Below are 24,922 nucleotides of genomic sequence, written 5' to 3' on the forward strand. Positions count from 1 at the left end.
CAGGGGGAGTGGGAGAGGGAGAAGCAGGCCTCCCGCGGAGCAGGGAGCCTGATGTGGGGCTTGATCCCAGGACCCTGGGATCATGACCTGAGCCGAAGGCAGACGCTTAATGACTGAGCCACCCAGGCGCCCCCTATTTATTATTTTTTAAAGATTTTATTTATTTATTTGGCACAGAGAGAGACAGCTAGAGAGGGAACACAAGCAGGGAGAGGGAGAAGCAGGCTCCTGGCCAAGCAGGGAGCTGGATGCAGGGCTCGATCCTAGGACCCTGGGATCATGACCTGAGCTGAAGGCAGACACTTAACGACTGAGCCACCCAGGAGCCCCTCCAACTGCTGTTATTTCAGAGCACGTGAAAGAGAAATGAAATGAAATGAAATCAGGACCGTCTGGACCTCAAACAGTCACGTGGGTTCAGCAAAACCCCGGCTTTTCTAGGAAGCTACAGGAGGGAAAAAAAAAAAAAAAGAAGCTACAGGAGGTCAGACGAGATCGGGTGCGTTCAGGGGAGGGGGAGGGTCCAGGAAATGCCACTCTGAAGTCCATTTCCAGGTCTGCCCCAGCCAGAGTCTGAGGGAGCCTGTGGGGAGAGAACGTGGCCCCCTTCTCAAGGTGAGGGTAGGTGGCCTGGCAGAAGACCAGGGCAGGAGAGCCGCTCCATCAAGATGCAGGGTCCCACAGGGGATCTGTTGTCAGGTTGGGACAGCCGGCTTCACGCAGGGAATGAACAGGGTCTCTGCAGGGAGGGAGGTGGAGTCTGGAGAGGGGTGCTCAGCCAAGGGAGGCCTAGGTTGAATAGGGAAGGGGTGAGGGGACACAAGGGTGAGGACTGGGGTCAGCTGGGACATCCTGGCCTTGCAATGTGGGCCTTGGAATTGGCTGGTTGCGGCGGGGAAGTTGGGCAGTGAATGTCAGCAGGTTGAGGGCCTGAGCTGCTCCTTTCTGCACCCAGCCCCCCACCCCACCCTGCCCCACCGTCACCTGCTAGCAGACTGATGTAGTTTTGGAATATAGGTGAGGTTGATGGGGTGAGGCCCAGAGCCAACAGCCAAGAAAGAATTCTTCAGATGTCTTTGGTGCAAAACGGTGTTTTATTAAAGCACAGGGACAGGATCTGTGGGCAGAAAGAGCTGCTGCCCCGGGGTTGTGAGGGGTGACTGATCATATACTTGGGAGTTGGTGGATGTAAGAAAAAGGGAGGTTTTCAAAAGAACTTCTCTGCTAAAGAGGACCTACAAGATACTAGAGGCCTGGACATTGTCAAGTTAAGGTGGTTTTTCCCTCTAGCAAGGCGTATTAACATCAAGACAGTTGAGAGTTTCCTTCTATAAATCAAGTTACTGATAAGAATGCTTTTTTCTTGTAAATCACTGAGACATTTGTAAACTGAGGGAGACTCATGTCTTGGCTGAACTGTAATCTTTGTAAGTTAACCATTGGTTTTTCCTTCCCTTAGCTTTAGGGCAGCCCCGAGTGCCCCGAGGAATGTCACAAGTGTCTCACCTGGGAGTGGGGGACGGGGTTTGCAGGGTGTCCGCTTGTACTTTGTCCTCAAGAGCATCCACTTAAGGCTGCCTCCCCCGAGTCCTGCTGGGAGCGGTAAAATGGGAGAGGGGTGTCAGGATTATGAGCATCTAGATGAAACTGCCTAGGGAACAGGAAGAGAGGGGGCAGGGGGCCACTGGTGGGTGTCCCCAGACGACCCAGGGAGCAGAGGAGAGGGGCCCATGGGCCAAGCCTTGGACTGCAAGCCGGGGGGGGGGGCGTGGGGGGGGGGGGGGAGGAGGGGGCAGAAGGGAGGGGAACAGGCTGGCAGCCACTGGAGTTTCTCAGAGGCCAGTTTCCCCAGAATGTCCGGGAATAGGAAGCTGACCCCTGGAGAAGCGGTCACCATCCCTAGGCAGGACAGGCAGACCTCCCTCTTCCCTCTGCCACCTTCCCACCCCCCTCCTGGCGGGGGGGGCCCAGGAGAACAGGATGTGGGGTGGATAGAGAGCAGCCTATGGTGGCTCTTGGTGTATTTGGGCCTGGGGGCAGTGAGGGCCCCCCCCATGCCTGGTCCCCCAGCAAAGAGTCCTGAGGGGGATGTGAACACCCCCAGGCCTGCAGAGGTGACTCCTAAGCCAGAGGCCAGGCGGGTCATGGGACCTCCGCAGACCCCGGCAGAGAATGGGCCTGAGGCAGCCGCACAGGCTCCAGGACCCTCAGCACCCAGTCTCTTGTACAGGTGAACCCTTCAGGCTGTAAGGCTGACGCCTGTCCTTGGCCTTTGGGGACCATCCCGAGGTCTGGGAGCTGGAGTATGTAGGAAAGAAGACAGTGTGGGGTGTCCTCCCTACAGGGCTGAGCTCTGACACGTTGGGGTGATGGCAGCAGGAGGAGGGCCCAAGGTGGCTGTCACCATGCTGAGACCCGAGTTCCCCTCACGCTCAGCCAGGCCTGGCCACGCCCAGCCACCAGCTCTGGGATGGGAACCAGGACCCTGGTCATTTCCCCCTGTTGACCAGGCGCCCCCAGGATGACTAAAGGCCCCAGGGATCTGTGGGGAGGGGCACCACTTCCCCCTGGGCTGAGACCCCCCCCAACCCCCGGGATGGGGCATTCACAGCGACAGGCCAGGCATTCTCAGGTGACCCAAGGGACCCCTCAGCTTCCAACCCCTGCTGGGGGTCCCAGGCGTGGCCAGAGCCGTGCTGGGGGAGTCCGAGGGCAACGCCACCAGAGCCTCTGCTGCATGCCCAGCTCACCCTGTGAGGGTTTCCACTAGCCTTGGGGTGGAGGGTGCGGTCCCTGGGCCCTGCGGGAAGTAGGGTTCAAAGTGGCCAAGGCACCACCTCGGGGCCACCACCTGGTCACTGAAGAGGGTGGAGCAGGGCCAGCATCTGCCTTGGAGCCTGTTCTTCCCACTGAGCTCGGTGGGGCAGGCTCTCTCAGGGGTCCCTGTCTTTTCTCTGGCTCCTGCCCCAGTCAGCGTAGGACTCTGAGCCCCACAGTCCCGTCCCCGTCTCCATCCTGTGGGGTCAGCCTGGGGTGACAGTGCGGCCCACTGTGTGTCTCTTGCCGCGGGTACCACTGTTGCAGAGACCACCAGCCCATGGAGTAGGTCGGAGCAGTCCTGGGATTAGCACTGGCCCCAGGCTGGCTGGGGTAGGGTGGAGTGCACATGACTTACCGGGGGGACACCAGATGGCTTGGGAGAGGTGTAGGTCGGGTCAGGAGAAGATGGGGGACCCCTCCATTGGCCTGAGGCCCAGCAGCCCCTCCCAACTGGCTACCCCACCCTCCTCCCTAGTGAGTCTGGGCCCTGCCTGCCCCCCTTGTCTTGCAGATGAAATGAACAAGAACCATGAAATGTATTGACAGGAACCCTCTCTAAGCTCCCCCTCCAGCCCCCCCAACCCCCCACAGAAGGGGAGGGCCCCCTTCCTCAGGAATGGTAATGTGCGGCAGCCCGCTATGAGTGTTTGACATTTCGGGTATGAACAAAGTCAACTTTGGGGCAAAAACAAAATCTGCTGAGCACACATTTGTTGGGTGCTCCCTGTGTGTCTAATTCCTTTCTAGAGCTGGGCTCCCACTCCCCAGAGACCCAGCTCCTGAACCACCAGGGAGGCCTGGGGCCTCAGACCCCCAGGGCCCTCCCGTGGCCTCCACCGAAATAGGGCCTGAAAAAGGAAAAAGAAGTCTGTTTCTCTTCACGCACCAACACTTCCAGCAGCAGATGTATGGGATCTTCCTCACTGAGCAATCATCCAATTCTCTGTGCACGCAAGACAGATTCCTCCAATTTAGCTCAATTCAGTCACCAGCAGGCATTCTCCCAGACCCCACAGGGTAAGGACTCAGTCCTACCGGACTCCCCCTGCTTCAGATGCCAATCTCAGACAGTGGGACCCCAGGTTACCCACAAACTTCTGTTCCACTTGGCTGCGGATCAGAGGTTCCCAGAACCCCCTCTTTGGGTTCACTAATTTGTTAGAAGGGCTCCCGGAACCCAGGAAAACAATTCACTTACTGGATGTTACTTGGGAACAGCAGATGGGGGCGATGCACCCGGAGAGAGGTGGGGGAGGGAGGGAGAATGTGCTCGCCCCTTCTGGGTGCGCCACCCTCCCAGCAGCTCCGTGTGTTCACCCACCCAAATCCCGTGGTTCGGGGGTTTTTACAGAGATTCATTCTGTGGGCATGATCCACCATTATCTCAGTCCCCGCCCCAGAGAAGGGTCCCCAGTTTCTAATGGAGACTTCGCCTTTCTGGTGACTGGCCCTCCTCTGTGAAGCTCTCTAGGAGCCCACCCAGAGCGTGCATGTTAGAACAAAAGACGCTCCTGCCACCTGGGAAATTCCAAGGGATTTAGGAGCCCTACCTCAGGGTCCAAGGTCAAATATTGGAACCAAAGATGCTCCTAGCAACCCTATCACTCAGGAAATTGCAGGGGTTTGGGGAGCTCTGCTTCAGAAACCACAGGCAGAGGGGCGCCTGGGTGGCTCAGTCGTTAAGCGTCTGCCTTCAGCTCAGGTCATGATCCCGGGGTCCTGGGATGGAGCCCTGCATCAGGCTCCCTGCTCTTGGGGAAGCCTGCTTCTCCCTCTCTCACTCCCCCTGCTTGTGTTCCCTCTCTCACTGTGTCTCTCTGTCAAATAAATAAAAAAAAAATAATAATAATAAAAAACAGAAACCACAGGCAGAGACCGAATATCAATTTCTTAGTAGTAAGTAATGTCACAGGGTGTCATACCCCTGGAGCTGCTCAGCGTGGAAAATCAGCCTGTTCACTAAGTGGGGTCCTTGGGGTTTCCATTTCCAGCTGCCCTGGACCCGAATGGGGGCAGTGGGACCCCCAGCATGGACCCGGCACCAGGCCTGGTAACCTCTTTTCCAGCCTTCACTGTCTCCATCAGTTTCAGTTTATAAGACCCGCCGCACCCTTGCCCCCCACAACTGGCTTCAGGATGAAACCCACCCCCTCGAGATGCGGACGTGGCTAATCCAGGGGGTCTCTTGCTGAGCTCTCTGCACTGGCCAGGCAGGGTGACCTCCAGCCCTAGGTCTGTGGAGGGGGGAGTCACTTGTGTCTGATAGAGACTTGAAGGTGGGAAAGCTCTATGGGGGGGGGACCTGGAGAAGCTGGGGGCAGCCGACTAGAAGGGGATGTCCTGTGTGCCTGGATGGGGGAGCATAGCGGGATTTCTCTGTGGTCCTGAGTTGGACGTGGGGGCGGGGAATAGAGACGCTTCGGTCACTGGCTGAGCCCTGACCATCTGGGCAGCTGGCTGCAGAGCTGGTGCTCCGGCTTCCGAGGGCAATCATTGCAGGGGCCGTGGGCCAGGCTGGTCGTATGGCCTGGCACTCTCCTTTCTGACAGTCCTCCCCTCCAAAGCGAGATGTGCCCTGCTTCCACCCAGTCGTAACAGCCCACACTTGCCTGGCCAGCTGCCGCCCTCCCAGCGCCCAGGACAGGCTGTGTACCTAGCAGGGGCTCGCAGGACTGGTGAGCTACACGAGGCACCAAAGAGCTGGACAGAGGCCTACCAAGTCACCTCCAGGCAGCCAGGCCGCATGGTTTTCTAGAACCCTTGACTCTAAGTCTGCAGAAGAGAAGAATTGCAGTTGCTCAAAGTACAAGGCAAAAATATCAAAAGTGCCGCGGGTCGGGCCAGGGTCAGCCAAGGAAAGAGCTCTGAGGTGGAGTGTCTGCAGCCTAAAGTGGACACGGGTCCCTGTGGGACAGGAGATGGAAGCAGAGGCCGGGCTGACCCAGGCCACAGAGGTCAAGGCCTGAGGGGGACCTGAGGGGACAGATGTGGGGCATCCAGCTACCTCTGTGGTGTGGGTCTCCTTGAACTTGTCTTTCCATGATTGTTTTGTGGAGATGCTACTTCACAGCCTGAATCCCTCTGGGGACCCGAGGAGGCTGAGGGGCCTGGGTAACATCACTCTGGCCTGCCCACGTCCACTACCTCTCATCACCACCCCCCCGCACTGCCTCATAGGCACTGCCCTGCCAGCTTCCCCAGTGGCCCCCTGCACTCCCCAGAGGTGCACCCACACTAAATGCTCAGCTATGGCAACTCCAAGGCTGCCGGGCACCCCAAGGGCCACAGAGGAGTCTATGCAAGCAGCCATGGGACCAAAGGGCATGCTCAGGCCTCCATGGGAGCCCAGGGGCAGCACCGGGCTGTCCACTGCCCAGTCTAGGTGGAAACAAGCAGGCGGATTCCTGGCAGCCATAAGGAGGCATTATAGCGCTCATTCAAATCCCAGTTCTGCACCTTACTGTGTGAACTTGGGCAAGTTCCTTAACCTCTCTGGGCCTGTCTGTACAATGGGAATCACAGCACAGCCCTCTCAAGGGCTGGCGGGGAGATGAAATGAGGTTTCTAGTTCTGCCTTAGCATGGAATAAGAAGTCAGCAGAAAGCAAGCAGTGACTGGCGCCTTCCCTGTCTCCCCTCACAACTTGATTCCCCCCGCAACCCCTCATCATGGAGCCAGAGTGGCACCATCTCCTTCCATCCCAGAACCTATGCTCCGGGAGGACAGAGATTTGCTACTGTTTGTTTCCCTTTCCTTTCCTCAGTGCCTGGCCCAACGCAGGTGCTCCATGAACACAATGAATGAATGAATGAGGTTAGATTATTTACCTATTGCTGCTGTTAACAAACTACCACAAAATTAGTGGCTTGGGGCGCCTGGGTGGCTCAGTCGTTAAGCGTCTGCCTTCAGCTCAGGTCATGATCCCAGGGTCCTGGGATCGAGCCCCGCATCGGGCTCCCTGCTCCGCGGGGAGCCTGCTTCTCCCTCTCCCACTCCCCCCGCTTGTGTTCTCTCTCTCGCTGTGTCTCTCTCTCTGCCAAAATAAATAAATAAAATCTTAAAAAAAAAAATTAGCGGCTTAACACAGCACACCAATTTATTATCTTGCAGTTCTATGGCTAGGGGGCTGAGGGGCATGGGGAACGATTTTCTGTTCGGGTGGGAACGTTTTGCAAAATAGACCATGGTGGTGGTTGAACCACATTGTGAACGTAATTAGTGCCACTGAATCATACACTCAAATATGGTTACAATGGCAAAAGGACTCTATTTTGTGTGTGTAGGTCTTAGCAGTTTAACAAACAGAAGAAATCATCATCTAGTAAACATTTCACATGGAAGAGAAATTTACAAAGAAACTATTAAGCCATTTTCCTGTCTCATGGTCCCCAGTTATGGACCTCACTTCTGGTGGATTGCACCTTGTTCTTCCAGTGTTCGCAGTGTAGACAAATCCAAGTAGGTGTATTAGTCCCCTGGGGCTGCTGTCACAAATTACCACAAACTGTGTGGCTTAAACAACATTTTGTTCTCTCTCAGTTCTGGAGTTCAAAGTCCAAAATCAAGGAATCCTCTGAAGGCTCTAGGGGGAGGCTCCTTCCCGGCTTCTTCAGGATGCTCGTGGTTCCCGGCATCCTTGGCTTGCGGGTGCATCCCACATCTCTGCCTGCATTGCCACACGGCCCCCATCTTCCTTTCTTTTCTCTCTCAAGACATCATTCATTGGCTTTAGGGCGCCATAAATCTGTGATGATTTCATCCTGAAGTCCTTAACTATTTGCATATGTAATGACTCTATTTCCAAATACTGTCAAGTTCACAGCTACTGGGGGGGGGGCGAGGACTGAGACTTGAATGTATCTTTTGGGGGGGATATAATTGTACACTTTTTTTTTTTTAAAGATTTTATTTATTTTTCAACAGAGAGAGACAGCAAGAGAGGGAACACAAGCAGGGGGAGTGGGAGAGGGAGAAGCAGGCTTCCCGTGGAGCAGGGAGCCTGATGTGGGACTCGATCCCAGGACCCTGGGATCATGACCTGAGCTGAAGGCAGACGCTTAATGACTGAGCCAGCCAGGCACCCTGTACACTTTTTTACACACAAGGGAGATCAAACTATAGATGTATATATTTCTATGATAAAGTATAGAAAATATCTTCCTAACCATGAAGTAGAATTTTTTTAAATTTTTTATTTTGAAATAATTTTAGACTTACAGAAAAGTTGCAAAAAAGGTTTCCTGTATATCCTTCACCCAGTTTTTCCTAATATTACAATCTAACATAGCCAATATAATTAACTATAGGAATGAACATTGGTACAATCCTTTTAAACTTTTTTATCTTTTATTATTTTATTTTATTTTTTAAAGATTTTATTTATTTAATTGAGAGTGAGAGAGCGCGCACACAAGTAGGGGGAGTGGGAGAGGGAGAAGCAGGGTCCTCACTGAGCGGGAACCCCGTTGTGGGGCTTGATCCCAGAACCCCGGGATCATGACCCGAGCCAAAGGCAGAGGTTTAACTGACTGAGCCGCCCAGGTGCCCCCTAAACTTTTTTTTTAAAGATTTTATTTATTTATTTGAGAGAGAGAGAGAGCAAGAGTGTGCACGTGAGTGGGCAAGGGGCAGAGGGAGAGGGAGAAGCAGACTCCCTGCTGAGTGGGGAGCCCAACACAGGGCTTGATCCCAGGACCTGAAGATCATGGCCCAAGCCCAAGTCAGACACTTAATCAACTGAGCCACCCTTTAACTAAATTTCTAAACTCTCAAACTTACTGAAATTTTGCCAGGTTTTCCAATAATGTCCTTCTCTGGTCCAGGATCTAACCTGTGTTCACAAGGCATTTATTTGTTCTGTCTTCTTAACCTCCACTAATCAATGACAACAACCAGAATATGTTTACAAACATTAGTAATTTATTTATTTATTTAGATTTTATTTATTTGAGAGAGAGAGACAGAGATAGTGAGAGAGAGAGCGCACAAGTGGGGAGGAGAGGGAGAAGCAGGCTCCCCACCGATCAGGGAGCCCGATGCGGAACTCGATCCCAGGACCCTGAGATCATGACCTGAGCCGAAGGCAGATGCTTAACGACTGAGCCACCCAGGCGCCCATACAAACATTAGTAATTTAAATGATATGTGTATTAAATCACATGACCCAAAATTTTCATCAGTCCTATTTATTTGAAAAATATGAACCAGGAAATTGAATGATTTTTGTGGCCTCATCTGCTAGCTTGCACAACAATAGCTTGGCTTAAATTTCAAGCTATTAAAAAAAAAAAAAGATTCAAGCTATATTTATCCCCAGATTGACACTGAATACTTTTAGGAATGAGAACCATCTCGTGTGTGCCTGAGCTTAAGGCACACTGGTAATTTGATTCCGTCAGCACACCGGCTGGAGTACACGTGCCTTCTTCCCCTTTGTAAAGAGGATGACTTTTTGAACACATGTAACATCTGATTGAAAACTATACACAAAGTGGAGCCAGTACCCCCTGAGCCCAATGAGGTCAGGATCAATACAAAATTAATCAGTGACCTTTGCAAGTATTTAAACAATTAGTGATTTTAGTGTGAAACGGATAATGAAAATATGCAGAAAATGCATGTCTAAAATCAAGGAACAAAAGATATGTTAGTTTCACTGTTTAGTATTTAAAATGTAATTGTGTAAAATAATTGAGGGGCGCCTGGCTGGCTCAGTCTGTAGAGCATGCAGCCCTTGATCTCCAGGTTGTAGGTTCGAGCCCCATGTTGGGTATACAGATAACTTAAAAAAAAAATCTTAAAAAAATAATATATAAATGAAATTGCGGATGTGCAAAACATTTTTTTTTTTTAGCTAGATAAACCTAGGTTTGTTTCCCTAGGTTTATTTCCTGACTCTGCCTATCGTTAGCTCTCTTACCATTCAAATTCTCTTAGACTCCATCTGCTTACGCATAAAATGGGCTAATAATAACAACCTCATAGAATAACCACAGGATTAAAAAGAGATGTATATACATAAGGCATATTAAATGTTAACATTGAGCACTGTTTTGTGCCAGACATGTGCTAAATGATTTCTATGCATCTTATTGAATCCTCATAACATCCCCTCTAAAGTAAAAAGAATTCCAATTTCTTTTAAAGAAATTAAGGCTCATAAAAATTAGTTGTTTGCCCAAGCCATACAACTGACTAAGTGTTGTGGTTGACATCCCAAGTCCAACTTATTTACCCTACCTCCTGTGTTCTTTTTTTTTAATTGAAATATAACACACAATGTTATATTACTTTAGGTGTCCACCATATTAGTTCAACAATTCCATCCATTAGTCTTCACCACGATACCTGTGCTCAGTGTCATCAAGCAACGTTCTTTTTTTTTTTTTTAAAGATTTTTATTTATTTATTTGACAGAGAGAGAGATAGCGAGAGCAGGAACACAAGCAGGGGGAGTGGGAGAGGGAGAAGCAGGCTTCCTGCCGAGCAGGGAGCCCGATGCGGGGCTCGATCCCAGGACCCTGGGATCATGACCTGAGCCGAAGGCAGACGCTTAACGACTGAGCCACCCAGGCGCCCACCAAGCAATGTTCTTACAACATTATCGACTATATTCCTTGTGCTGTACTTCTCATCCTCAATACTTAAAACCACAAGTTTGTACCTCTGAATCTCCTTTCATTCTTTCACCCATTCTCCCATCCACCTCCCCAGTACAAGCCGTTTTTGAGGGAGCAATTTTAATGAAGCTGCACTTTGTTCATTTCTTCTGTTTAAATTGAGATTTAACCCCAAAAAGTTGAAAATAGAGCTACCGTATGACCAAGCAATTGCACTATTAGGTATTTACCCCAAAGATACAAATGTAGTGATTTGAAGGGGTACCTGCACCCCAATGTTTATAGCAGCAGTGTCCACAATAGCAAAACTATGGAAAGAGCCCAGATGTCCATCAACAGATGAATGGATAAAGAAGATGTGGTGCATATATACAGTGGAATATTACTTGGCCATCAAAAAAGAAAAATCTTGCCATTTGCAATGACGTGGATGGATCTAGAGGGTATAATGCTAAGTGAAATAAGTCAGTCAGAGAAAAACAAATACCAATTATTTCACTCATGTGGAATTTAAGAAACAAAACAGGATTATAGGGGAAGGGAGGGAAAAATCAAACAACGAAATCAGAGAGGGAGACAAACTGAAAGACTCTTTTTTTTAAAGATTTTATTTATTTGACAGAGAGAGCACAAGCAGCGGGAGAGAGAGGGAGAAGCAGGCTCCCTGCTGAGCAAGGAGCCTGATGTGGGGCTCAATGTCAGGACCCTGGAATCATGACCAGGGCGGAAGGCAGCCACTTAACCGACTGAGCCACCCAGGCGTCCCTGAAAGACTCTTTAAGTCTAGGATACAAACAGGGTTGCTGGAGGGGAGTGGGGTGGGGGGGATGCGGTAACTGGGTGAAGGAATGAGCTCTGGGTGTTATAGGCAACTGATGAATTACTAAACTCTACCTCTGAAACTAATAATCTACTATATGTTAATTGAATTTAAATCACATGCCATAAAATTCACCATTTTAGAGTGTACAATTCAGTGGGGTTTCTTTTCTTTTAAAGATTTATTTGACAGAGAGAAAGAGAGAGAGCACAAGCAGGGGGAGTGGCAGGCAGAGGTAGAAGCAGGCTCCCCAGTGAGCACGGAGCCCCATGGGGGACTCAATCACAGGACCCTGGGATCATGACCCGAGGCGAAGGCAGCCGCTTAACCGACTGACCCACCCAGGCGCCCCAAGGGTTTTGTTTTTTTTAAGTTCATTTATTTATTTAAGTACTCTCTCCTCTCAACCGTGCAGCTCTAACTCAGGACCCTGAAATCCAGGTGCAGATTCCTCACTTAGCCAGCCAGGTGCCCCCAATTCAGTGGTTTTCAGTGTATCCTCAAGGCTGTGCAATGTCACCATTATTTAATTCCAGAACATTTTCGTCACACCAGAATGGAAGTCCACACCCATCAATAGTCCACCGTTCCCTTCAAAACTCCCCCAGCCCCGGGCAACCACTAATATACTTTCTGTCTAGATGGACTTGCTGACTGTGGACATTTCATGTCAGTGGAATCAAGCAATATTTGTCCTTTGGCTGAATGACACTGCATTGTGAGCACGGCCATCTGTTTATCCATTCATCACTTGATGAACACTTGAGTCACTTCATATTTGTTTCCCTGTTAGTTATAAATAATTCAAAAAAACCTTGTGGCTAAATCCGTGTCACTTCGGGGTAGGCCAAAGAGCGAAACTGCGATGAAAGGAAGTCAGCTGCCTAAAAAAGGAGGTCTTCGAATTCTTCAGAAACCGGGTGCGAACAGCCCCGCGCCCTTGTGCACGGGACCTGACACCCCGGTCCGAGGCGGCCGGCGGCCGGCAGGGGGCGCGCGCGGCTCGCCGACCGCGGTCCCGGAGCCTCCCCAGCAGGAGGGCGCAGCGGCTCCCACCCGCCTTCCGCAGGGGTGGGCGTAGGCGATCCGGCCGCCAGGGTTCCTCCGTAACCACCTGAAGCGCCCCACCCCCGTCGCACGCACCACCTGTAACCGCCCACGCAACTCATTGTTTGTAGCCACTGCTTCTCGCCCGGTACCCCCCGACAGAAGCTGTAGCACCCCGGAGCAGGGGTCTTTGTGGATTTGGGTCCCTGAGACGTCCCTGTGGATCTGGGGCTTATGGAGAACAGGGAGTGGGGCGCGCCGAGGGGTGGCGGGGCGGGAGTCGGAGGACCGGCTGGCCCCACGGGACCTGCACCTGCACCTGCCCGGGAGGGGGGGCACTTCCAGCAGCAGCTTTATGGCAACAGGAGGGAGGCGCAGGGGCGGGGGTGTCAGGGCAGCGTGGGGGTTTCTGGAGAGGAGCAGCGTCTTCACTCTGCAAAGGCGCAGAGGACGCGCAGCCGGAACACTGGGGGCTCCGGCCCGGCGAAGGGGAGCGGGCGGATCCAAGGGTCCTCGCGGGCCTGGGGAGGGTCGCGGTGAGCAGAGGGCCCGGGGCGCCGTGCGGAGTAGAGGCGGGAACATCCCCGCACCTGGGCCGGTGAGGGGCCAGCGGGCAGCAGTTGGGCTGATGCTGGGGCCTCTCAGTCCTCCACCCGCCAAGTGTCCAGGAAAGCAGCGCCCAGGCCCGCAGCTCCGAGACCCGCAGCTCCCCGCTGTGGTCGGGGTCCCCACCGCACTAGGTGGTCGAAGAACAACAAGCGTCCATCGGTTGTGGGTGGGGCTGGGCCGAGGGTCAAGGGAGGGACCGGTGGGCGAGGGAGAAGGGGCTGGTGGGCATGGGAGGGACCGGTGGGCGAGGGAGGGGGGAAGGCTGGGCGAGGGAGGGGCGGGTGGCGAGGATGCTGCGTCGTCTAGGATGTTGGGTTGAGCGGAGCCAACGGTTTCAATGAGCATAACAGCCTCCGCTCGCTCAGGCAAGTGACAGGAGATGTCGAGGCCTTCAAACGAAAGCTCTGGTTTCCTTCGCCGCTAGCAGGCGTCAACCCCCCGGAGAAGTCCCGGGGTCTCAGTTAAACCCACCCTCTGAAGCTGGGAGAGCCCCGCCCAGAGCTCGATTCCAGGCCGTAGGAACGCTGGCGCTCCGCCCCCGGGCGCTGCTGTCCAATCCCGGGCTGGGCACGCCCCCTTCGCGCGCCGTGACCCCGCCCCCGCGCGCGGATTGGTCAGGCCACCAGTTCGGCTCCGTGCGGCGAAGACCCGGAGCAGCAAAATTCACCCAAGGAATGCCCCCGCCCGGCCCTGCTGCGCATGCTCGCTCCGTGACCCCAGCTTGAGGTGACGGCCTGAACCGAGGCGGGGCCCCAGGCAAGAGGCTGCAGGACCTGCCGCGGCTCGGTCGCCGGAGAGGGAGGGCTCCGCTGCCACCGCCGCCCTGCCGGTGCCCGGTGAGCACGGGCCCCAGCGGGCCGGGGAGGGTCCCGGGTCCCACGGAGTGGCCCGGCCCTCCCGGGGGTCCCCGGGGCTGCTGATGCTGGGAGGGGGGGTCACCCGGCTCTGCGTCCCGGCGCTCAGGCCGCCTCCTTCCTCCTGGCTCCTCCTTCCCCCCATCCCACCCGGCTCCGGACTGAACCCCGACACCCCCAGTCAAGGATCCCCACATTCGTCTGCCTTTCCTTGACCACACCCAGTACTGCCTCCCTCCCTGCAGCCATCCTCAGCCTCGTCCCACTCTGGCAGTTGGAGTTGTGAGATATTGGGGCAGGGGGGTGGGACACCCCAGAGGCTTGCTGACGAGGTGGTGGTACTAACCGGAGGGGAGGGGAGCCGAGAGGAGGGGCCATTTGGGTGCAGCACAGACAGGGTTGATGATAAATTACAGTGTATGAGGAGGAGTACAGGTACCTAAGAGCCAGGGCGCTGAGGGGAAGGTGGTGTCCTTACCTGAAAATCCCACTGTGGGCAGGCTCTCCCCTACGTACTACAGAGTAGCAGTCCTTGACCTTTTTTGGATCCTTGCTGCCTTGAAACTCTCCCTGTGAGGATGTGTACCTGCGCACCTGAGTGGGCCCATCATCCCACCGGCAGCCCAATCACAGTCCTCTGTGAGCCCCGTGGGACAGTGATGATCTGGGGCCCAGCTGCCAGTACCCCCAGGACTTTTGGAAACAGCGTACCCTTGCCTACCTGCTATTAAGAACCTCTGCCAAATTCCCCACCATTCCCATCATACAGGTGGAACCAACCCGGAGAGGGTGAGGGATTTGTCCTTGTGGCTGAGGACACAGGTGCCGGTGGATTTTGGTGGCATTTTTCTCCCATATGTGTGGAGGTCATTCTTTTGAGCCCTCGTCAGTGGCTGGGCAGGGTTCACGCCTTCCAGAGCCTCAGGAACAAGGGATCGGACCTTGTTATTAGTTACCTGTTGCTACTGTAACAAATTACCACAAATGTAGTGGTTTTAAACAACACAGCTTCCTAACAGTCTTATAGTTCTGGAGGTCAGAATTTCGAGGTGGGTCTCAGGAGGTTAAAATCAGGTGCAGGCAGAGCTGTGTTCCTTCCTAGAGGCTCCAGGAGAGACAATCTGTTTCTTTGTCTTCTCTAGCTCCTGGAGGCCTCCAGATTGCCTGGCTCCCTGCCGCTCCCTCCTTCTTCAAAGCCAGCACCATCCCGGTCTCTCTGACCCTGCTTCTATCCAGTTTTCTCCTTCTCTCTTCTGCCTCCCTTTTGTACTTTTTAGGACCCTTGTGATTGGACCCACCCGGGTCATCCAAGCTGCTCTCCTACTTTAGTAACTTTCACCCCATCTGCAGACTTCGTCCTGTAGGTTCGTTCATTAGGCCCTGATTCTGCTTCCCAGAGTGTCTGAGGGGTTCCTGCGAGTTCCTAATGTCGTATGATTTGGGGTTCACACTGAGCCACCTTGACACTTCTGGGTTGGCTTTGTGCAGACCCATGTCATGACAGCGGGTTAGGATGAATGGGTGACTGGAGGTCAATGGTGATCTCAAACCACCGGATTTCAGAATTAGAGAAAGGGTGTCAAGTAAGGGAAGTGAACTATTAAGCCCTTTGCTCTTTTTAATTCATTTCTACTTCGCTTTTAAAAATTCTGTTCATTTGGGGCACCTGGGTGGCTCAGTTGGTTAAGCATCTGATTCTTGATCTTAGTTCAGGTCTTGATCTCAGGGTCGTGAGCCCTGTGTTTTATTTTTTATTTTATTTTGTTATTAAAAAATAAAATAAAAGGGGCGCCTGGGTGGCTCAGATGGTTAAGCGTCTGCCTTCGGCTCAGGTCATGATCCCAGGGTCCTGGGATCAAGCCCCACATCGGGCTCCTGGCTCAGCGGGGAGCCTGCTTCTCCGTCTCCCTCTGCCTCTCTCCCTGCTCATGGTCTCTCTCTCTGTGTATCTCTGTGTGTCAAATGAATAAATAAGATCTTTAAAATGAAATGAAATGAAATAAAAATTCAGTGAACTTTCATTGAGTGAAATTTAACTTTCAAAAAATATATATTAGACTTAAAATAGCTGCCTGTCAAGTCTTCCCTCCACACCTAGAAAATTTCTAGAAGGATGACTCCAGAAAAGAGGCTGATCCAGCCTGAAGGACGTACCCACTCCTGTTCATGGAGAGATTGACAAGCAGTTCAACCCATCAACTAGCAGTTACAGATTTCCCGAGTGAAAGGCCCATGGCACCATCCGTGTCTCTCACAGTATCAGAATCAGATGGGGTACTGGTAAAAAATATAGATTTTCCAACCCTTCTCCAGACCCCTTGAGTGGGGGCGGGTAGTGGAGTAATCCAGGACTGTGCATTTGTCACAAGAACCCCGGTGATTCTAAGGTATGGTGAAGTTGGGGGACCACTGGTTGTAGACTTCATTTCCCTTTTTCCTAATTCTAATAGTTTTATGGAGCTAACTCACATACTGTGCAGCTCACTCTCTCACAAGGTACAATTCAACAGCTTTTGATGTATTCATAAAGTTGCACAACCATCTCCATGGTCAGTTTCAGAAGATTGCCTTCCCCACTGCAGAAGCCATCCCCACTAGCAGTCACTCCTCATTCTCCCGCTGCCCTCCCCCCACCCCTAGCCCACCACGCATCTCCTGTCTCTTAAGGATAGATTTTTCTACTCTATAGATTGGTCTCTGGGTCATTTTATATAAATGGAACCATATGATACATGGTCTTTTATGACTGGCTTTTTTCACTCAGCATAATCTTCTATTTATTTATTTATTTTTAAGGTTTTTTGTTTTTTTTTTTAAAGGTTTTATTTATTTATCTGAGAGAGAGAATGGGAGACAGAGAGCATGAGAGGGGGAGGGTCAGAGGGAGAAGCAGACTCCCTGCTGAGCAGGGAGTCCGATGTGGGACTCGATCCCGGGACTCCAGGATCATGACCTGAGCCGAAGGCAGTCGCTTAACCAACTGAGCCACCCAGGTGCTCCTTTAAGGTTTTTTTTTTTTTTAATTAAGATTACAATTTACCCTCTGACATGGGGCTCGAACTCACGACCCCAAGATCAAGAGTCGCATGCTCTACTGACTGAGCCAGCCACGCACCCCTCAGCATAATCTTTTAAAGTTTCATCCATGTTGTAGCATAATTTTTTTGAATTGCCAAACAATATTCGATTGTATGGATATGCCATCTTTTATCCATTCATCTGTTGATGGGTATTTGAATTGTTTCCACTTTTTGATGACAGTGAATAATACTGCTGTGAACATTCATATACAAATTTTTTTCAAGATTTATTTCAGAGAGAGAGCGAGAGCGGGGGGGAGGGTGGTGCAGAAGGAGAGGGAGAGAGAGAATCCTAAGCAGACTCTGCGCTGAGCACAGAGCCCAAAGAGGGGCTTGATCTCACGATCCTGAGATCATGACCCCAACCAAAATCAAGAATCGGGAGCTTAACTGACTGTGCCACCCAGGCGCCCCTCACTTAAAAGTGTTTATGTGGACATTTGTTTCCAGTTCTTGCACATGTACTTGGAGTGGAATTGCTGGGTGATATGGTGACTCTGTGCTTAACGTTTTGATGAGCCGCCAGACCGCCAACATGGCTGTGCTGTTGACAAGCCCACCAGCCGTGTAAGAGCCTTCCAGTTTCTCCTCATCCAAACCAACACTTGTTTTGTCTGGTTTTTGTGTGTGTTCCTTTTATTATGTGCATCCTGGTGGTGTGAAGTAGTATCTCCTGGTGGTTTTATTCTGTGTTTCTCTCATGACTAATGCTGTTGAGCATCACATATGCTCACTGGCCATTTGTAGATCTTCTTTAGAGAAAGGCTTATTCAGAGCCTTTGCCCATTTTTAAATTGGGTTATTGGTCTTTTTGTTACTGAGTTGTAAGAGTTCTTTATAAATTCCAGATATAATTCCCTCATCAGAGATATGATTTGCAAAAATTCTTTCCCACTCTGTGGACTGTCTTTTAACTTTCTGGTTGGTGTCCTCTGATTCACAAAAGTTTTAAAATTTGATGGAGTCCAGTTTATCTCTTTCTTCTTTGGTTGCCTGTACTTTTCATGTCATATTGAAGAAAGCTTTGTCTGATTTTAGGTCATGAAGCTTTACTCCTATCTTTTTTTTTAAGACTATTTTTTTAAAGATTTTATTTATTTATTTGAGAGAGAGAGAGAGAAAGCACAGAGGGAGAGTGTGAGGGAGAAGCAGGCTCCCCGCTGAGCAGAGAGCCCGATGTGGGGCTCCATCCCAGGACCCTGGGATCATGACCTGAGCAGAAGGCAGACACTCAACCGACTGAGCCACCCAGGCACCCCTAAAGAGTATTTTAAAGTTAGTATTTGTATATGGTGTGAGGAAGGGGTCCAGCGCTGCAGGATTTCATCCCCAGACTAGGGGGAGCCTACAAGCCAGAAAGGTGGGCTGGCTCCAGGAGATGTGCACTGAAGCTGATCTGAATGTGGATTGGGCAGGACGGCCTGTGCTAGGGCTTCTGCCATAACCTCTTTCTGCCCAGAATGGCTCTTCCAGGGGAGGCTTTGGTGTTGTCCTTTCTGAAGCTGGTCCCCATGTTCCTCCAGGACTGCTATGTCACCCTGTGGGACAGGATGGGCAGGGCAGGGAAGGACTGCGCTGTGGGAACAGGGGTTGGCTTGTCCCAGGGCTGAACTGGGGGGCCAGGGGCAGGAGGGATAGAGACACTGAACCCAGGGGTGCCTTGGTCAGGTGACCCATTACCAGGCAGATTTCCTTGAGGGCTCACCCCTAGGAGGTGAGGGCTCCATGTCTGTCGCAGTCCAAGAGGTCTCTGCTTTTATGTCTAGTGGCCAAGGGACTGGGGAGGAGGGCTTGCAGGGGACAAGGCACCCCAAACCCTCTTTGGCATTGCACCCTGACTTCTCTCATGGATGGGGTCTTAGAGAACTGGAAATCGGGGCATGGCCTCCTCAAGCCATATGTATTGGGAGGGGTCCCAGGAAACAGTGAGAACTGCAAACCGGGTTAGATAAACAGGGTCAGGGGGCAGGTAGATGTCTGTGAGACTTGCCGTTGCCTGGGTTCTGAGATGAGCAGGGGAGATGTCTGCTAAGGATGAGGTCTTGTTTCTGGGCTAATACTGTACTCTGACGAAGACCCTGCCAACTGCCCAGCACTCAGTCGCGCCCAACAGACAAAAAGGCTACTCCGCATTGCCCTGCCGTCGGCCCCTGTCATACGTCCTTTCTGCTTCTCCAGGCCAGAAGCCAGGGAGCCCAGAGTGACTGTGGATTCTCCGGACACCTCTATAGCCTGGTCCCCTCCCAGCTGAGGCAGCGCCAGCCCCGCTTCAGGCACAAGGTCACTGCCTTCCTGGGACCCCAGCATTTCCTGAGTGCTGCGTGGTCCAGGGCCTCCAGCTTGGGATGGGAGATGGATCTAGTTGTGAGTCCAGAGAGTCCTGCCTCCCAGAGCCAGGCGTCCCCTTTGTGGTCTGCAGAGCGCCGGCGGGTGCCCGGCTCGGTCTCCCTGTGACACAGTGTCAGGAGGAAGGCCACCAGGCATTCTGGGAGAGTCTGTGACATGAGCCCATGTGCCAAGTGCTGGTCCCTGAGGCTTGGTGCTCAGAAAGGCCAGTTACCGTCGTCCTGGATGAGGCACACCAGGTACTGTGTGGGGCGGGCTCTGGATCCCCCTCGACCAGACTCCCAGCTCTGCACTTCATGGCCATATTGGCCATCCTGCCGTCCCTCAGTGTCCTCATCTGTACACTGGGTCAATAAGAATGATCGACTTTCGGGGCGCCTGGGTGGCTCAGTTGGTTAAGCGACTGCCTTCAGCTCAGGTCATGATCCTGGAGTCCCAGGATCGAGTCCCGCATCAGGCTCCCTGCTTGGCAGGGGGTCTGCTTCTCCCTCTGACCCTCCTCCCTCTCCTGCTCTCTGTCTCTCGTTCTCTCTCTCTCAAATAAATAAATAAAATCTTTAAAAAAAAAAAAAAAGAATGATTGACTTTCTTTTTTTTAAAGCATTTTATTTATTTATTTATTTATTTATTTATTTATTTATTTATTTATAAAGATTTTATTATTTATTTGACAGAGAGAGAGACAGCGAGAGAGGGAATACAAGCAGGGGGAGTGGGAGAGGGAGAAGCAGACCTCCCAGCTGAGCAGGGAGCCCAATGTGGGGCTCGATCCCAGGACCCTGAGATCATGACCCGTGCCGAAGGCAGACACCCAACCGACTGAGCCACCCAGGCACCCCAAGAATGACTAACTTTCATAACACGGGGCCAAGTTAAATGGGAAACCCTGTGAAGACACATCCCACGTGCTCAGCACCTATGGGCCTCTCTTTGTAGAAGCTCACGGTTCTCAGTGCCTCACTGCCTGCACCCCAACAGCCCCCAGAGAGCCCTGCCTGTGGCACATTTTACAGACAGGAAAGTGGCATTTGGGGAGGGGAGGTGACAGACCCCAGCTGCCTGAGAGGATGCAGCCGAGTGGAAGCACCAACCCGGGGTTCCCCAGCTCCGTGTGAGACCCTCCCCAGCCTTTCAGCCCCCTCTGCCTCCACCTCCACCCCACGTCCATTTTCTGAGCCCCAGGCCCAAGGGGGCCTCCACTGATGGGTTTTGCCTCCTTCCTTAGGACAGAGCCCCTGGACTGCCAGGTTCCCGACCAGGGAGGAGGAGGAGGAAGAGAACTCCATCTGCTGGGGCCTGAGTGTGGCCTAGGGGACAGGCCATCGTCCCAGAATGCCCCTGCCGGAGCCCAGCGAGCAAGAGGGCGAGAGTGTGAAGGCTGGCCAGGAGCCGTCCCCAGAGTGCCCTGAGCCAGGCACAGATGTTGTGCCTGCAGCACCCAGGAAGCCCAGGAAGTTCTCCAAACTGGTCCTGCTGACGGCCTCTAAGGACAGTGCGAAGGTGGCAGGGGCCAAGCGCAAAGGGGTGCACTGCATCATGTCCCTGGGAGTGCCCGGCCCCGCCACCCTTGCCAAAGCCCTCCTCAAGATCCATCCTGAGGCTCAGAGGGCCATCGAGGCACCCCCACAGGAGCCTGAGCAGAAACGCAGCAAGCTGGACACAGGTGAGGTCCCGGGCGGTTGGAGTGAGCACGGTGTGGTCAAGACCTTCCTGGGGTTGGAAGTCCCCTGACACCCAGGAGCCTGGGGGCCGGGCTGGCTCTGCACAGTCACATGCTGTCCACGTTATACCTCGGTGTAGGGCCTGCATGTCCGTAGGCCTCCACGCACACGTGTCTATATGGGGATTGGCCTGGGAGGGGGAGTGGGTGTGTCCCTCCAGATATATTTGTGTGGGTCCTGGGCCTATTTCTGTTCCTGTCTGTTCTTCCGTGTCTATATGTTTATGTGTCTGGGGGTCTAGGGGTATATGTTGCTGAGGCCCCAGGCAGGCCCCCCACCCCCACCCGGCTTGCTGTGGGCGACATCGGCACATGGATGCATTCTCTGACCATGGACTCCTGAGGGGCGTTCGAGGGAAGGGATGCCCAGTGGCTGGGGAAAGCTGAGCTGGGTTTCTTCACAAGTGGAAGTGGGGTCTGCTGTACCCTGAGAAGATGGGGACAATAAAACCACAACACTTGGCCCCCGTTTGCTGCCTGTGAACAGGTGGCCCCCTTGGATCCAGCCAGGGCGCTTGGCCTGGGCAGTGTAGGGGACCCCACTCACTGGTGGAAGTGTAGGAGTGAGTGGTCTGAGGTCCAAGGGGAGGGAACTCCACTGCTTCCCCTGGACCAAGACACCATGGCACCCAAGATGGGGGAGTCCCCAGCCACAGGCCTGGAGTTTCAGGGGACCCAAGGGACCCCTCAGCTTCCTTCAACTGCTGGACAGGGCTGCACTCAAGGACTCGGGGGACCCCATCCCCCCAGAGCTTGGAGGCCCCTCTGCGGCACGTCCAGCTCACCCTTGAGTGTTTCTACTGGCCAGTCCTGCCCCAAGTGCGCCCTCACGTCTACCTGCTGCCTCCCACCAATCCAAGGGGTGGAGAGTGTGGTCCCCATGACCTGTGAAGAGGCAGGGCTCTAGGAGCTAAGTCACCACTCTGAGGCCACCAGCTGGTCACTGCAGAGGGTAGAGTAGGGTGCGTCTGGTCAGAGCCTGTTCTTCTAACGGAGCTGGGTGGGATGGACCGTCTCCTGGTCCTTCCACCCCGTCTGAGACCTCTGCGCACTTCTCGGATCTGCCTGGGCTCTGGCACCATGTGGGCCCCATCCACCGCAGGTGGCCCCTTGGTGAGAATTAAAACGAAGCCACTCGTCCTCAGATGGAGGGCTGGAGGGCAGAGCAAGGGCTACATCTCAGCCCCACAAGTTCCCCTAGGCAGGTGCTCTTGGGCAGTGAGCAACCCCCTCAACGTGCCACCTGTGTTTACCTCAATACCTGGTCCCCAGACTTTCCCACCTCTTATCCCATCCCAGGCCAGGTGGTGGGGGTAGCAGTGGCTTCCTGGTGCTCAACCCAGATTTCGCCCAAAGTTCCCTGGAAATGACTTTAACAGCCTCTTTGTCCCTGGGCTGGTGGTCTTAGGGAGCACGTCTCTGAAATCAGCAATTATTTCTGTAAGTCAGCCAACGGCATCCCAGAGCATCCCCTGGCTGGACTGAGAGCTTCAGGCCCTGGGTTTCCCGCCCTCCCTTTTCCTTTGTGACACCAGCCTGACCCACTCCTTTCTCTTCCAGCAGGAAAAGAAGATGGAAGGTTGGCAGGGCAGTCTGCCCCCAGTACTGAGGTCGTAGGGGAGGAGCCCACCGCAGATGCCGTCATGCCCAGCACCCTCCTGTAACTCTGACAAGCATGGTATGCCCTTACTGGATCAGTGACCTTGGCTGTGACTTCTGCTGGGGACCCAGTTGCAACTGGTTTTCATTCTCAAACATTGTGTAATTTTTTCCAAATCAAGCATAAATTACTTTTATAAACAGAAAAAAAAACCTCAAAAAGAAAAAAAGAAGCTGTATGCGAGGTCCCATTATGGACAGGTTTTATAACCTTCTGTGGTCCTTTGAGACCCCACCGCAACCCCACCAGCCTTCCCCGGGCCCTGTCCCAGGGCTCAGACCCCGGCCCCTCAGCCTGGAGAGCCACCACTGGCCTGGAGACTAGGTGGGCTCTCTGAGCTTTCTCCTTCCTACTGTTTCTGGCTTGAAAGGGGTGCAGTGGGACCCCCAGGCCTGAGCCCCTGGGAAGCCTATCCAGCCCCTCCCTGACCATCCCTCCAGGGCCTGTTCCCAGGAGGCTTGCCTCCTCTAGACATCCCACCAACTGACAGCTTCCCCCCACCCCTCATGGGAGCCTGTGTTCATGGTTGCCCAGAGTTCTGCTGGGGAGGGGGTGGGCCCCAACCGTAGTGTATGATGCCCCTATCATGTTCCTTCTGGGTGATTTGGGGGCTGAGCTTCCTGGGCACCTGACCCCTCCCCAGGCACCTTGGGTGCCACCCCTGCTGGAGGAGGGAGTGAACAGAACACAGTTACCCCCCTACAAACGGAAGTCAGGGTTCCCTGGAGGCCCCCCACAGGAAAGGCTTCGGCCTCCAGTTGGCTTCACCTCACATGGTCCTCGTTTTGTGGAAACTGCCATCGGGCAAAGGAAACAAATGGATTATTTCTAAAATGTTGAGACTAGAGGCCTTATGTTTTTGAACATTATCTTCCCAAATTTAGCTTGCATTATGGACCCCTCTTAGGAAAAGTGAGTTCCTCAGCACCCCTCCTGGCCCAGCTCCATCTTGCTCTGTTTCTCCTCCAGCGTGGTTGTTAACATTTATGCTCTGTAACCATCATTTGAAATGTTCCTTTGTCCTAATTTGATATTTAAATAGATTCTGCTCTTCACCATGTTTCTCCTTTCCTGTGGCTCTGCATCATCCCCTTCGTGGGCTGGTGTGGTCAGATGACAGGAACGCCTGAGGAGTTGGTGGTGGGGTTCCCCCTGGGAAGCAGAGTGAAGAAGGGGCCTGAGGAGGACAGGGGGGCCGGCAAGGGGCGACTTGGTGCAGCTCGGCCTGCTGTCCCAGCAGACCTGGCCCATGGCAGGACATGGTGGGCAGTGGCTCAGGGTCTCGGGGCCTGGAGCCCACAGGGAGGATTCCAGGCTCATGATGGGGAGTGGGAGGCCAGGGAAGGATTTAGGCAGACGAGGGACATGGTCAGCGTTGTTGTACAAAGCCTACGGGCTCCATGAGGGGAACCGACTGGAAATGTCCAAAGGGGGCTCTGAAAGTCTGGCAAGAAGGTCACCACGGCCTTGGGGGACAGGAGACCGAGGGGAGGTGGGCGGTGCTGTCAAGACTTGACACTGGTTCAGTGACAGGTTGTCCCATCGGGGAGGGACAGTGCCAGCGACCAGGAGGAGAATCGCCGTGTTCCTGTGAACAGTGGTTCCCCCGATGTTAGAGCAGAAAATCCTCAGAGGTCACAGATTGATGCCAGCGCTGGGTCTCTGCACTCTGTGAGAGGCTTGGTTGGGGGGCTTCATTATAAAATGAAGGAGGCTCTGCCTCAAGAGTCAGGGTATCTGCGAGGCTCTGTCGGCTCAGCTCAGGTCATGATCTCAGGGTCCTGAGATGGAGCCCCATGTCCCAGCCGTCTGTGCGCTGGGCATGGAGTCGGCCTAAGATTCTTTCTCTCCCTCTCCCTCTGCCCCTCCCGCCCCTTAAAAAAAAAAAAAAGTAAAGAAGATGACTATACACTTCCTTCAAAACATAATTTATTGGTCCTCAAGCTAAAAAAAAAAGATAATTCATGGTCATTGAAATAAATACGTACTGATTATGAAAAAGTGTTACAAATATCTCCAGTAATTCTATCATCTAGAGATAAGTCTATACATTTTTCATATTCAGAAAATTGGGATGATACAGCTCATTTTCTCCTAATCCATTACGAATGACTTTCCAACGCGGTTTTACGGACTGCAGCATGCCACTACGGGGACGGAAGACCAGGCATCCGGCTGTCCTGACGCCGGCTGCACCCCGGTCCTCTCCAGCTGCTCTACAAGCCTTTAAGTAGCCCTGGGTTTTCACGGGACGAAGCTCCACAAGGGAGACCGCTGCTCACGGGGAGGACCAGCAACTCCCCTGCTCCCCGCGGCCCCACGCGTCCTTGTCCACGGGTGCTGTCAC

General features: G+C 53.1%; 1 protein-coding gene across 3 annotated transcripts; it reads left to right on the top strand.

The window, feature by feature from the left end:
* The first annotated feature begins 13,602 nt into the window (after positions 1 to 13,602).
* On the top strand, positions 13,603 to 23,635 carry FLYWCH2 (FLYWCH family member 2). Of its 3 annotated transcripts, none has more exons than XM_035022041.1 (4): positions 13,603 to 13,751; positions 19,028 to 19,129; positions 20,421 to 20,858; positions 22,479 to 23,635. In XM_035022041.1, the coding sequence occupies exons 3-4, from the start codon at positions 20,528 to 20,530 to the stop codon at positions 22,577 to 22,579; spliced, it is 432 nt and encodes a 143-aa protein (XP_034877932.1). In that variant the 5' UTR covers positions 13,603 to 13,751; positions 19,028 to 19,129; positions 20,421 to 20,527; the 3' UTR covers positions 22,580 to 23,635. The 3 variants fall into 3 exon arrangements, with proteins under 3 accessions (XP_034877932.1, XP_034877930.1, XP_034877931.1); XM_035022039.1 differs by having other exon boundaries at positions 13,612 to 13,751; positions 22,476 to 23,635; XM_035022040.1 differs by lacking the exon at positions 19,028 to 19,129 and having other exon boundaries at positions 13,612 to 13,751; positions 22,476 to 23,635.
* The last annotated feature ends 1,287 nt before the right edge of the window (positions 23,636 to 24,922 follow it).

This window comes from Mirounga leonina, unplaced genomic scaffold (assembly GCF_011800145.1).
Source record: "Mirounga leonina isolate KUSES-001 unplaced genomic scaffold, KU_Mleo_1.0 Mir_175, whole genome shotgun sequence".
Classification (NCBI taxonomy): Eukaryota; Metazoa; Chordata; class Mammalia; order Carnivora; family Phocidae; genus Mirounga; species Mirounga leonina.

Bases quoted from the DNA above. Each gene is read 5' to 3' on its own strand.
- FLYWCH2 (XM_035022039.1), top strand. From the start codon at position 20,528: ATGCCCCTGCCGGAGCCCAGCGAGCAAGAGGGCGAGAGTGTGAAGGCT. The intron at 20,859-22,475 runs GTGAGGTCCCGG...TTTCTCTTCCAG, and splicing joins ACGCAGCAAGCTGGACACAG to CAGGAAAAGAAGATGGAAGG.